The sequence below is a fragment of the Haliaeetus albicilla genome, chromosome 2 (assembly GCF_947461875.1).
Source record: "Haliaeetus albicilla chromosome 2, bHalAlb1.1, whole genome shotgun sequence".
Taxonomy (NCBI): Eukaryota; Metazoa; Chordata; class Aves; order Accipitriformes; family Accipitridae; genus Haliaeetus; species Haliaeetus albicilla.
In genome coordinates, this window is record NC_091484.1 from 77646890 (window position 1) to 77661788 (window position 14899).

Below are 14899 nucleotides of genomic sequence, written 5' to 3' on the forward strand. Positions count from 1 at the left end.
ATCACAATTCCCTTTGCTGCCTCCAGAGCACTCCCTTTCTCTCCCTTGATGACTCTATTGGCTTAGGGCAGGATCAGGCAATTAGCCATTAATGCAAAGCAGCCCAGACAGTCACATACCTTTCACTGAAAGCTGATAGAGCATTTTATCCCCTTCACAGATGCACTCATAAACTCCAGCATCCTCTGCTGCAGTGTTGTGAATTTTCAGGATGTGCCTCTTCCCCACAGTTTGAAGTTCATATTTTTCATTGGACTTGAGCTCTTTCCCATCCTTCATCCACTTCACAGTAGCCTCTGTGTCCGAAAGCTCAGCCTGAAGTTTGGCTTCCTCCCGCAGCCGAGCAGAGACTTTTTCTATATCTCTGCTCTTGTTGGTAAATCTCACTGCAGCACCTGTCAGGAAAAAAGGCTTTGTTACTTCAAGTTATATCGAAGTAACGTGTCCCTGATATAAGCCTGCTGTAGAGTGTGAGATCTCTGAAAAAGTGTGAGGTCCCGTTCCTGCCCTCACACTCATGTCAATACTGAGCATTTTTTTCCAGTTCAGGAGACTCGATCTGGTTTTATTGCCAGAGTCACTAAGGAAAAAAAAAAAGCATATCTTTCTACTGATTAATAATATTCTAAGCATGCTTCTGCAGAGATTTGCACCCAAGGTCAAACACATCCTTCCAGAATGAATGTCTATTCATTACCTTTTGCCATGCAATGTGGGTAGATATAGCTGTTGTCATGATTTCATTGAGGAGAGCTGGAGCACCTAACTCTCAATGCTAAATTGAGTGACATGATACTAAGTTGTACATCACCCACATCTGTGGTAGACTAAAAAACTCCAAGAAAAAAAAACGTTCTTAGTAATTAATACTCCTTTACTTTTGAGAAGCTGTACTACAGTCAGAAAGATTAGCCAAATCTGGAGCTGAAATTACTAGCTTAAGGTGACTCAGTGGTAGATCTGGTGACAGAATCCACTGACTGATGGCTGTGAACTACAGAAATTCATGAGCTGAAGTTAAGCAGTCTAGTTAAGATACCAACCAGCTGGCTAGATTAACTCACTCTGAACTCTGTGCTGTCATGGTGAGGTCATTACCAGGACCCCACGTTAGTTCATATGACGCAATTTCGGGTACTCCCTACAGACCAGGCATCATTGAAAGCCTCCGGCCTCAGTTCTAATCATCGGTTCACAGCAACTGCCCCTTGACTGGAAGAAGAAAGGACAGTGATGAAAATAAATACCTTTCACTCTCATCTTGGTGCTGGTGTCAACATTATTGGCAACAAATTTCACTTCTGCTCCATCATCGTTCTTGGTGACGTTCTTTATGATCAGGGTGTGAGTAGTTTGGGTTCTCTTAATGATGTAGGTCTCACTTTCCTGTAAGACTTTACCATTAAGGTACCAAGTGCCGGAACATGTCGTCGTAAGGTCAAGAGTAAACAGGGCATCCCCTCCAGGTACAGCTTCAACGGTTGTCAGGGGGGTTTTCACAGCCAGGACCGGTTCTAGGGAAGAAGAACAACACGTATCCCTGAGACGAAAGGACACAAGACTGCCACGCTGGAGAATAGTTCTTCCTAAGAACAAAGTTTTGGGGGTAAACAAGACATGAGAATAAAATCCTGCAGCCTTAATACAATTTGCATGCACTGAAGGCAACACACTGTTGGTCAACAGGATTTGATTTCTACAGCTGCAGGTAACTGACCTCTAGCATTAGGGTAAGTCCTGTTTCTGCAGAGAAGGAACAACAGGCATATTTTACTGATTTTTTTTTTCCCCCTTAGATGTTTGAAGGCATAACAAGTTAGGGAACCTAGGTGTTTCAGGCAAGTGTGTTATGTATTTAATAACCAGTAATATACTTAGATTTCAGGAGGATCCTAAGGAGGCCACCCAGCCTACTAGTCACTTCCAGATATTCTAGGAGAACAGAGGCGTGTTCAGACAGCTAGGGGAAAGGATGACACAATAACGAGGCACAGTACGATCAAAGTCTGTGCAGATATTGTCCAGTGCAATGAATCAAAGGAAGAAGCAATCCCATTGCACACAATGATTCTATGGGCACATTGGCACCCTAGAAATAAAGTAAAACCCCCATATTTCTCCTAGTAACTCTAAGATTAAAGAGAGACTGACTGGAACTTGGTTTTCATGACAGTATGATCACCCGTAAATATTCTCTAGGTGCAAGTTTGATATCTCATTGATACATTGAATATTATATTATAAGACCACCTCAATTTTTCCTTTCATACCAGGTCTAGAAGAAGCGCTTACAGGCTTAAGGTCCATTGCGGAGAGCTCTGCCTCTCACACAGCCTGATGCAAGTTATTGGAATAGAAGCATATTCACAGCTCTATCACAGAAATCCCAACCACCATCACTTTGGTGATGGTCAAGTGGTTGAACTGAGACAGGAGAACCACCAGCAAAGGGAAAAAGGTTTTGCTGTGCAATTGCTCTATCCTCCTCAAAGTCATGGAAGCATCTTTAGAGCACCCACATGGCAGATCAGCACAGACTGACCCATTTTTATGATGTTTTTGTGCTCACCAAGGTGCATGCTCCCCGGGAACTCCAAGTAGGGGCTCTGTCCATAGGCGTTGACTGCAGAAACTCTGAACTGATAGTCGGCCTCTTCCGACAGGTTGCTCACTGTGAACTCTGGGACAGGGACGTGGGACTCATGGCACCTCACCCAGGTAAAGCCAGTTAGTTTCTTGCGTTCCACAACGTAGCCATCAATTGGAATGGGGCGGTCCATCTTTGGAGGGGACCATGCTAGCGTCACTGAGGTTTCTGTTTTATTTTTCACCAGAGGGTCAACTGGGGGTTGGGTGGGAGGTTTTTTGGGAGCTGCACAAAGGGAAAAAAAAAAAAAACAAACCAGAGTAAGAAGTTTGTCAGCATGGAAAAGCCACTGTGCCTCACTGAAAAAGCTTACACCGGACTAAAAGCTGCTCTTGCTTAATAAACCTCCATAACACATTTTTGTGAGATGGAAAAGACAGAAAATGGATAGAAGATGCTTTTGGGCTGCATTACACAAAGATGTACAATACTCCTACCTCCACAGCTAAACATAAGTGATTTCTACACAATATTACAATTGTCTGCACAGACAAAGAGTCTACAATGAACAATTCATAGGCTTAAATTTTCAGTGCTAGATACAGACCCACACTAGTTCCTATACAGCTCCTGAGCAAAGCAGACTAACACTCAGCTTGTTATTTTTCACTCAGAAGATGGGTAAAACCACTATCAAAGGTTGTTCAAAATTCTGTGCACCAGATTCCTGGTCCACTTCCCTAGTGTGAATCCAGGCTAAAAAAAAAAAAAATACCTCAACGGGATTACTCTGGCAAGATGGCACAATTCTGCCCTGCTTTCTAAACATCATTGCACAGGGATAGTTGCACTAATATTGTAAGTCTGCTGGTTGTTGTCTTCTGTCAGAATTTCAACCATACACATCTGAGCAGTCAGGAAAATAGATGTGCCTGTGAAAACCAATGAGTGGCAAGGCACCACTGCATCAAGGAAGAGCGTGGCAATATTTTGCAATGTTTTGCACAGAGGTGTGGCATCCTGCAGAGCAATGTAAATCCACTCCGTAAAAAGCAGCCTGTGCCAGGAGTCTGTGTCCTCCGTTTCTTCTTGAGAAGCTGTTCCAACCGTACACTAAAACTTTTCATCCCAGATCCTCAACAGGTTTCAACGCAGAGCAGCTAAACATTGTAAAACTGGGACATTTCAGAGATAACAGATAGACATGAATAAACAGTGCATGGGTTTCGGAGTTATGGAGATCTCAGTTGCTTGTTACCCAGGCTTGGCTGTTCTCTGCAGCCGCTTTCAGCTGGGTATCTGTCCTCTGCCCTGCTTCTGAATTTTATGCTGTTGCCCACTCGGAAGGCGTGTTGTAACTCTGTCTCCCAAGAGTGATAGCTATCATTGGGGATCTCTGTTTTAGTAGTTTATGCAGAGCCAGCTTCTGGGGTTGGGGAATTAACTTCCAAAGGAAATGACATAAAGACATGTCCCCGCCATGAGACCCTACAACTGAGGAGATGTGGGTATTTTATGGTACCGGAGGTCACAAATGTATGCCTGCAGGTATTTGCATAATGAAGATTTACACTCACCCTCTCATTCCTCTTGAACCCTTTAGAGAAGGCTCAAGTCCCATCAGCTTTATTCACTACACGCTGCCACTAATACGGTCAAGAGGCTGGGAATTATCTGGTATGCTCTAGTTACACATCTACTGACGTGGTAAAGGATTCATTTCATTTAATTTTGGCTATCTGAAAGGCGTCTGGTTTAAATCAGTCAACCAGACTCCAACTGTGATCCCATGGAGAACAGCACACTCAGGAGCAATTCATGCCAGCTTAAAGAGGTGTGCGAGATGGGTGAAACAAATCGCACATTGCAGCTACTCAAGTATTCTTGACTATGGAGGGAGCCTGTACAATGACCCTAGACTAAAAATCAAACTCTAGAACAACTGATCTTCTCTCTGCCTCAGTTTACCCATGTTTAAAAAGGCCATAGTAAAAATGCAAGATACTGAGCAAATAATATATAAACACTGCTTGCCTGATAAAAGCTATTAGAACAGCCAACACCAATCTTGTCCAGCTAATTGAAAATGATGTGAGCATATTACATTGGATTCTTCAAGAAGCTGATCAGATATGCATGAGGTGTAAAAATAGGAAATCTCAATGCGATACGCTTTTTCTTCTTTACATAAATAGATACATCAGTTTTTTGGGGTGCACAGTTACCAGCCTGTCAACTACTGCTGGTCAGAGCTAGATGCCAAAGGTCCCATTAGTATGGCATTAAGCTGAAAACTAGACCCTGGAATCAGATCTCTTGACCTTACTATCAGTAAGAGTAATGTAATATTTTCTTCAGAGAGACCTGTTTGTGGGAAGGCAGCTTCTTACCTTTTTCTATTCTATGAATCAACACTTGCTTCATAACTTAAACAGCAGAGGCCAAAATCAAACTGAAGTTTGTCATTCCCATTGAGTAGGTGCTTGGTTGGATGTTACAGCTTTCCAAATACCTTAGAAACTGTCACAATGCTAAATATGACACTTACCTCATTTTTTCCTCATTTTAGCTTAATGGCATCAAAATGCCCCAACCAAGTGTAGATAACACAGCAGCTACAAACCTTTAAATAAAGATTTCTTTTTACTACTGACTAATTGCAGTTTGGAGGTGGTGGTGGGAGAAAAGAAGTATTATTCTTCCCAAATAGTGACTAGAGTGGATGATTTGTTCACATGCAAACTGGAACCGCAGCAGAGCCAGAAACCACATGCAGTTCTCTGTCTTAAATGACATCATTTTTGCCTGGGAAATGCAGTGCCATCAAAATAAAGTTAAACAAAATTAGGCAACTTCACCAAAATTTCATTTCAGGTCCGATCTCAACTACGTTGCACCTGCTGCTACTGCTCTGTCAACTAAAACCCTCGCTCAGATCAGATGTGCCAGCTGAAGGAATTCTCCAGCCTGCGTATTATATCAGTCTCCCCAAGTAAAGCTAAACAGGACAAAGATCCCTTCTTTCAGCATAGCTACCATCAATTCACAGGGTCCTCCCAGCTCTGTCATGTCAAAGAGAGGATGAGAGAGGACACATCTTTGCTGGTCTACACAAAAGGAAGGAAACTATATTTTCAGCAGGAAGTATTTCCCCTTTTTCTTGCAGGTTTGGGCTTTTTTTTTTTTTTAAATATATATTTTACTTTAATGCAAACAGCTTAAGAAGCTAAATCAAAGTAAGATATTTCAAGTTCAACATTTGACTGGCTCTGAAATGCTTCATGTGTGTGCATGTAGATGTTTCTTCACAAATGTTTTTACTTGCTAGAATGGAAAGAAACTTCATACTCTGCCAAAAATGTTCAGGGCACCTACTTCCCTGCAAGAGCCAGCATACCCACAAGCTACCCTCATGGCTCTGTAGACTCAGACCTAGGGAAGGAATTGAATGCTGGCTAACTCTCCCCTCCAAATCCTCAGTGAAGAGAGAGAGGGAGATATAAGTGGCCCCTATTTGCTAGAAGACGTATTATGCCCATAGCAAGAATTGATAAATTCCCCTCAAAGAAACTAATGATTTTGGAAAATGGAGGTCAGTGTGTAAAGGGAGCACCCGCAGTGCTCTGTGTACAATGAAGCAAGGGGACTGCGACATATGCAACTTACACGTTGATTTCCAAACACCTCCCAGTGGGGAGAAGATGCATATCCCTTACCCCATGTTTTACTCATTTATCATTTTACGTTCAGTCTAGCATGAAACGAGAATGGTACAGAGAAGATACATGTTTGTGCCATGTTTTTTCCCCAGGACTCTTTTCTCTCTCTGTTTTGATCTCTCCATAACATCTCATCACACTGATGTTCAGGTTGTTGGCTTTTTGTGGCAGACATCAAACCTTCTGCTGTCTTTGTACAGCAAACTTACCATGGTGGTACCTGAAACACCAGTGCTACCACAGGAGTACCTGCTTGCTGGGGAAGACACAATACCAAGGCTGAATAAAAGTGAAGCTTACTGGTCACAGTGAACTGGGTAGAAGTCCTGCTTTCATCAGCCAGGAAGACAATCTCACCAGCATCTTCCATCTTACACTCTCGGATGATCATGGTATGTTGCTTGCCGGAGCACGTGATGGAGATTCGATCACTGGGCTTCACTTCTTCTTTATTTTTCAGCCATCGGATGTTCTGGCATTCATTGTCCAGCTCCACACAGAATATGGCTGTATCATTTATGAAGACTGCAGTCTTTCGTGGAAGTTTTTTAATGATGTTCCCTTTAAATAAGAAATTAATTATGATCAGCAAACAGCAGGTATTAAAGTCTCTGGCAACACTGGACCATCCAGACTACAACAGGACTAGCCAACAGCTCTCACCTAACCAAAACATTGTAGACACTATCCTGACATTCCTAAATGAATTCTTAGGCTCTGAGTTATACAGAACAGATAATCCTAAAGACTTATTTTGGCCTTCAAAGAGAGAAAAGCAATCTTGTTTGAAGACAGTCGCTCATGTTTCTAGCCTACCACGTGGAGTCTGCTGTTGGGTAAACACAACGTACATGGCCTTGCCAAGAACAGATTTGACAGTGATATGGCTTTCATTGGCCACATATGCTGGGAATTCAGATTAAAACTTTGCTAAAGTAGGTCAGTCTTAAACTAGACAGGTCTCTTGTCTGTCTTTGGGATTTTGCCTCCATCAAAGTTACATAACCAAGATGGCAAACACACCGGTCACCTGAATTAATAGAAAATAGACTGGAAAACCTCAGATTTCTTCTTAGAGTCAACCCAGAAATTCACATGGAATGGACTTCACTTATTTGTGTCCTTTCCAAGTGACTGTGGTGATTACCACGTATTAGAATAACCTCAAAGTTACAAGATGTGACTATTCACAGGAAAGCTTGGACAAAGCATCAGGAGACCACCCCTACTGACAGACGGTGACCGGCTCCGGCCCTGGCACAGTCCCAGCGAGGCAGAAGAGCCCTCACCCAGGCAAAGCACCTCTCACCATTTAATGAGAAGCAATGCTGAACGCCTTCATACAGCGACAGATCTGGCACAGATTTCATCAGTAGGGTTCAAGACCCTGATTCTCTGCTCACCCTCTCCGAAGCTTGGCCGCACATCTGCTCGTTGCTGCCCTCAGCAGTGTCCCCGTCCTGAAGCCCTTTACATCTTGCCAAGCTCTGACATTCTCCCAACCCCACCCTGCTCTCTCAAATCTTCTCCCCCCAGGGCAGTCACAGGGCTCCCTCAGGAAGGCTCTGCCTCCTTTCTGTCCTGAGATCACCACCTGGCTCAGTCACTCTCTTTTTGACGGAACATCCCATAGTACCATAGCGCAAACAAGTAAGACAAATACCAGCTCTCCTACTGGGGCCAAACGCACTTACTGTGTTTGGCTGGTCTAGACCTAACAGAAGGTGCAACAAAAAGATGTCTATCTGAACTCTCCCACATCTCCAGACTAAATTTTCCCTTCTGCCTCCACCCATGTGCACTCTCAACTCTTTGCTAATGATACCAAAAAGAATTTGCACAAGGATGCACGTCACCCAGCTGTCTTGCACCAATTTATGTAGCGAAGAACTTCTGGTTCCACTGGGAGCAAAGCCAGGCTTCAAATGAGTCAGGACAAGTGCAATCCTGTAGCTATGACAGGTCTCCACTTCATGCAACAGGAGACATGTCAATGATACCAGCATAAGCATCATCAAAATCAAAACTGCAGGTCCTGAAGATGTATGGGTAGGTTCTTGCTTATACAGCAAGTCAGGGAGCTCAGAACCAATGGCCCCTTCTGCAGACATGCCTGCATCTCTGATGTGTGTGTCTACTCGCTGTGAGACGCCTATGCCATACCAGGCTCTACACCTACTTGCACTTCAGTCCTAAGCCACCAGACTCAGAAGACGTGGGCATGGATCTATATCCACATTTGGCCCCTTTCTCATCAGCTTTCCAAACACCAGAGAACACCTCCAGACATCAGGCATCTGCAGCGTGGATCTGGTTTCCAATCCAAAACCATACTGGTGCTGACTGCAGCCTGCACCACACATTGGACCATAAACCAGAGCTGCTAAGCCAGCTTCCCAGTGTGGTCAGCACCACTCTTGGAAGAGATTCACCGTAGTGTTCGCCAGACACCAGACAAGACATGTGTGAGACAGGGCCAGGGGATACATCCGATGCTTGAGATCATGTTAAGGAAAGTCTACAGTGCTAGGCTACGGCTCAAGAACTTCACCTTCTAGGAAGCCCCTTGAAGCATATGTCCCCACCAGTGACGTATCTTGTGCAGCAACACAATCTGTCCCTGCTCTCTGACCCTGCGTCCCAGATACACCCTGGCAGGAGACCCAGCGACCCACTGACCGACCACACGTGGCTCTCCTCTCGCGCCGTACGGGAGTCTGCTGTTATGCACTGCACAGATGCGTGGGGTAAAAGCCATTCACAAGGTCGAGTCTGGAGTCTCATGCGTGAATCTCACACTTGGTACGCGAGACTTGGACGGTCTGAAAGAGCAAGAGCCTTTCTTACCTTGGACAGACAACTCTGCGATGGTCCTGCTCCCTTCTTTCATCTCACAGATATAGACAGCATCATCGTCTGTGGTGACGTTCTGGACAGTGAGCCGGCGATACGTGCCCTCTTCTTCGATGTTGTATTTCTTGCTCTGCCGGAGTTTGGTTTCCTCCTTGAACCAAGCTGTCTCTGTACTTGGAACAGGCACTTCGCATTGGAAGGTGGCAGATTCCTTCTCCCTCACTTCAAGATCCTGCAGTTTTTCCTTGAAGGGTATTGAGGGTTCTTAAGAGGATAAAAACAGAAAGCAGAAACAAGAGATTATAATGGTCTGTGGCAAGAGGTGTGCAAATAAGTCAATAGAAAAAAAATTAACCAACTACACTCCTTATTAATGATATTGATTTGTCTTGAGCTGCCATCCAAACCCATAATCAAGGCCTACTACAGTAGGTGTTCTGCTCTCACATTAAAAAAAAAAAAAAATCCTAGATCCCAGCAGAATTATTTTAAGGACTTATCTAAAAACGAAGCAGTATCAGTCTGAACTGCAGTACCTGCCCCACAACACCACACGGAGGACTTTGCTCTGATCCAAAGCAATGTGAGCACGTTGGTGGAGCATCACATCAATAAAGTCTGCTCTTGTGGCCCGCTCGTCCTCTAGCGTGAACACCTCTGCGTTGCACCTTGCCACTAAGTGACACCAACAAAATCAAGGGCAGGAGCCACCCACCCTGACTCTACACATAGCAACAGCCCCTTCACGTCAGAGTACAAGCCCTTAGAAGTAATGGTGCTACAGGTGGGTAAATAGCAAACAAGCTGGTCATGGGGAGAGGGCACAGGGCAGCAATTCTAGGTGAGTGTGAGCAGCTGAGCTGGTCAGCTGGTGCAAGAACCAATGTTTTAGGGGTCTTGCAGCAGAAGCAAGTTCAGTGGAGTGATCTGAAAGGACACAGAAAGATGAGAGGTGGCTGTGCACAGGACAGATGTGGGCGAAAGCACAGAAGTAGCTGATGGAGGAGGTTTTTGTTTTCCCCACCAGCATCAAAGGCTCTATATCACATTTTGTCAGTGACAATAAAGGAACTACAGACAGATCCCAAGTCTCTCAGCTGCCTCTGCTTTCCTCCAGCAGTGGAGCTGCAGTGTTCTGGCTTAGGGAGAAACCAGAGTGTAGACCAAACATGCAAAACAGCTGCATGGCAATAAGGGAAGACATTTTAGGAACAGAACGATGTTTAATTCCAATGACAGCTGCACTGTGAAATCATCCTGATAGCCCAGCACTAAACTGGAGAAAGGGGAGTTGGACAGCCTGTGGTAACAGCCACGGGACTGGTGCCACAGTCGTATCACGGACTCGGATTAGCCAGTGCTGACGCATCACCACTCATGCTTTGTGAGCGATCATGTCTTGACATGTACCTTCATCTTCCAATAACTACTGCACCAGCTCCCAGCCTTTTTTTTGTGGCTCCATTCTCCCTCTCCTTGACCACACACACTCCCAGGCTGGTAATGTCATGTGGTCACTAGCAGTCAGTAATGCCAGCTATTAGTCTAAGAGTCAAACAGGAGTAGACTTGTCTTAGATTTATAAGCCCATGCCCATAGTGGCACATCCCACTCAGCTTCACAGTGCTCTAGAGGTTGGAGAAACAAAAATCAAGGCCCTCAAACATCCCAGATCTGAGCTTTGATGTTCAGGAGCCTCCGTTTTGTAAAATTCAGATCTGATGGCAGCTCAGCGTCTGAGTCCATCACCTGTCCCCTCCTGCCCCACCATTAGGACAGGAGCTGCTGTGGGAGCAGTGCTGTCTTTGATCTGGTTTTCTCTTTTCTGAACTCAAGCCCTAGAAACTCATGGGTTCAGTTTTGCAGGTCTTTCATTCCCCCCCTGGCACAGCCACGATTGGAGCTGTCACGTAAAGACCTCCGACCATTTCTAGCTGAGCACAGCCTGCACAGAGATACCAGACCCTAAGGGCTTGACAGGACACCTGGAGGGAGCAATGCTATCTACTACCTTGTGTTATCCTGAGAGTAAAACCTGACTGGGAACCCATACAATACCTTTAGGAACAGGAAGGTGACTCTAGCTCACCATGTCAACTTGGTTATTTTCTTAAAATATGTTTTGCCTTAATGCACCTCAGTTCAAGGCAAGTCAAAGTCTTGCCTTCAAAAGCCTTCAGCGATGGTTACACACACCTGCTCTGCCCACACTCTACATGTTAATTATCTTTTTTTCTTTAACCAACAGGCAACTCAGAGTCCTGCCCTGCAATCAATCACCTCTGGAAATGCAATATCACCTCTGGAAGTGCCCCATGTAGTCAGGGGGAATGAAACAGTTGTAATTCTCATGCCATGGGAACAAGCAAGAGGATGAGACCAAGAAATCATTAATCAGAAGGGTGCCAGCCTCTGAGAGGTGGATGCAGTGTTGCTGTGTGAGATAGGTGGGAGTCTGGTTCTGACAATGAGAACACACAGACATGCCCAAGGGCCAGAAGAAAATATGAGATGCACCTGAGAAGCACACAAGTGTATTCTCATACTTGGAGCAACTGGCCATATCATTAACTGCTCTCCCTTTACAGTCACTAAGCAGTATCTAAAGTTAAAAGAAAAAAAAAAAAGCTACTCTAGGAAAAACCTCTTAAATGTACAAATGTTGGTTGATTGGTTTTGTATGTGTTGCAGTAACAGCACTGCTTTTCCAGGCAGGAAAAGTAGATGCAAAGCCATCTTTGGCAGCTTGGGGTCACAGATATCCTCAGAATACACGTTTGCTTTTGTCCTACTGACACGTGCACACACGTCTTATCTCACTCTGAATGGAGCTTCAGAGAGACAGCAGCTGATAAACTGAATCAAAGCCTGGGATTCACCCATCCCACTGCTTTTTTTGCTTTGGAGATGTCGGAGATGCTCCAAAACCCACCAGCCTCCTCTTCCTGAATATATCTTCATGCTCTGCATCGTCTAGCGTGTACCTGGTCAGACAGTAGGGGTTAATTTTGGAGAGGGGACTACAGAAGGACCATAGAGTAGGTCTACCTTTAGAGTAGCTGGAAAAGCAGTTCAAGTAGATGTTATTTCCTACAGAATCCAACCAAAAGTACGAAACAGTGTTTTTCTGATCACTCCAAATCCATCATTATCTAAAAACATTTAGTTCCATGAGAGGTCAGTGGTGTGAATTTGAATGGGAATTCTGCTTTGTCCTTGTAACACCTGGACTCCCAGGACATTGCTCATTTTCATTAACTCAGAGTGCCCTGACAGGTCATTTAATTTCATCTCTAGTATCAGTATGGTTTGGGTTTTTTAAAAATTTTTTGTCTGTACAGTTTTTTCTATTAATCTGGTTTTAGCCAAAGCAGAAATACTCATTAAGGAATATAATGAAGGCAATAATATTTCTAAAGAAGGAGAACTAAGAGATAAAATAAGAGATCTACAAAAACCTGCCTGTTGGGAAAAATGTGAGATAGAAACAGCAAAGCAAAACCCTGAGGGAGCACGGAGCAAGAGCAGCTCATGGAGTTAGCAGGAAACTGCAAGAGCTTAGATCAGATATGAATTTGGCTGCTTGTCTTGAGAACATATTTCTCCAGAGTGTCATAGGCTTTTTTGTTTGGTCCATACCAACCAAACTAGCAATGAGATGATGTTATTTTTTAAAAGCAGGTCCTGCTAATACATATTTTGCTAAGAATAGGTGCAGCCTGCAGAGAAGCCAATGTTTCCTTAACCTTCTCAAGGCATATCTGTCTGTTTGACCTGCTCTTCTCACTTCCCTACATTTCCTCTTGCCTATTCCTGGCCTTCTCATGGGCTCTCCGTTTATTATTCCAGAGTCAAGTTTTCCCTCTGCCTAACAAAAATGATCCAGTGAGAGTAAGAATATGGGAGCTATCTAAAGGTACATGGACAAGCTTCCACCATCTTGTGCCTTTGGTCTTCTTCCTAGTTACTGTGCTTTCCAAGTTTCCTTTCTACCTCCACATTTCTCAAGTTCTCTTTCAGATCTCCAATGTGACTGCCATGACAGTGGTCATCCAAAATAATTTCAGTTCAGAGGGAAAATAAAGTGGCCTCAGCACCAGTCTGTTTTTCCAGTCTCCATCCTATCTGGCTTGCAACCTTTAACCTTTCCATACAGTATCTGATTACTGTATTCGGGGACTCAGATGAACCTTGCTTGGCCCAGGCCCAAGGATGGAGACCTGTACGCTGTTCTTGCTAACTTTACACATGGCCTAGGGACATCTTCAAAGCCTTCAGGAGATTCAAGTTGGTTATTCGTGTTCCTCCCAGCCTCTCTGCTCTTTGGTTTGTCAAAGAGGTTTACTCTTGGGAAGCATGTCCTAACTTCTTTTACACCTCACATTTCAGCATACGGCTTGTGATTTTATCCCTGCTCTAGACACATTTCTGAATTGGAGTAATCAGCTCTTGGTTTTCCATAATTGTGAGAGTGACTCTGCCCTGTAGCCTCTCCTTTGAGGTTTACATCTGATTCACTACATTTCATTTAGGAACAGCTCAAAAATCTCTTTTTTTCAGCTCAGTGATCTTTAAGGCATGGGCTCAGCAAAGTGCTTACAAATATGTTGGGTCCCTAGGTCTAGGGCCTAGAATGACAGAATATAGGAGGCTTTCTAGAGAAGGTTTGACCTGTGCCCAGTCCTATGTCCTGAGAGACTGCTAAAAGCCACCTTACAGACAGGATGTTGGGCTAGGTAGTCTTTTTCTATTATTACCTTTAAAAGACCCATAAATATTCTCATTCAGATTCTTGTGTTGAAATTCTGTGACCCAAAATGCCAGATCATATTTAAACCCATGAAGCTTGTGTTTCCTGGTACGTGTGTCTATGGATCTATGGACACAACCTGTGGATGCAGCATCACAGGCTCTACAAAGATGCTGTTACCTGCAGAAAGACCAGTGCAGCAGCATGGTGCTTACCAAGGGTGGCTGCTTGGAGAATTTAACCTCTTCTGCATGACTGAGCAAAGAGAAGGTTGTTTAGAGACCTACCTCTCTAAACCCGATGGCAGATGAACTAATGGCATCACCAATGGCACAAACAACAGAATTAAGAGCTCCTTCACTGCTACATCATTCTGAGCTGTCTTTGGAGGGCTGAGAAGGACTTCTGGTGACACAAAGGAAAGTCATTATTCAGGGCCTAATTATAACCAACACACGTAGATTTTCCATGGCAGCCTTGGCCTGGTCAGAAAGCCCAATATGGTATAGCGTGACAAAGAAACAGTCCATAAACATTCCCACTTAAGCCCTCTGACTCACAGGCATCTCTTGACAATGGACATTGATCGATAACTTTTTCCCATGGTGCTCGCTCCCAGACCTGCTGCTTCGCATGCCTTCCCCATCTCCTTTGGAAAAGCCTGCAGCCATTGAGAATAATTAAAGAAGCGTGGGTAGAGGGGAGGGTGTTTATCTTTGCAAGACAGGTGTTGGGCAAGTAAGAGAGCTTGAGCCATCCTCAAAGTCAACCCCTACCCAAGGGCCAGGCTCGGTCTTCAGCTCCGAGTCCTGACTCATGAGGTAATCACAGCTTTTGGAAGAGGACATATGCCCTTCCCAACACCACTCAGCACCTCCAAGGGATAGCAACGAGTGGGACAAGTGCCAGCGAGTTCCACGGGTCAGGTGTCACTGATGGACAGGGGACCGAGTCACTGACGGGAAAGACGGTGAGTGTGAAAGGAGAGGT

The 14899-nt window shown here is 44.5% G+C and overlaps 1 protein-coding gene across 22 annotated transcripts in view; it reads right to left on the reverse strand.

Annotated features, from left to right (window-relative positions):
* Positions 1–14899, reverse strand: part of OBSCN (obscurin, cytoskeletal calmodulin and titin-interacting RhoGEF) — a 187726-nt gene that overhangs the window by 161859 nt on the left and 10968 nt on the right. For all 22 annotated transcript variants that reach the window (XR_011323776.1, XM_069778342.1, XM_069778336.1 and 19 more), the window contains exons 3-7: positions 9154–9423; positions 6607–6867; positions 2570–2872; positions 1248–1514; positions 120–395 (exon numbers count right to left, since the gene is read on the reverse strand). Coding sequence is in view for 21 of the 22 variants with exons in the window: in XM_069778342.1 (XP_069634443.1) it covers positions 120–395; positions 1248–1514; positions 2570–2872; positions 6607–6867; positions 9154–9423 (1377 nt within the window). In the remaining variant the exon portion in view is untranslated. The remainder of the gene's footprint in view (positions 1–119; positions 396–1247; positions 1515–2569; positions 2873–6606; positions 6868–9153; positions 9424–14899) is intronic.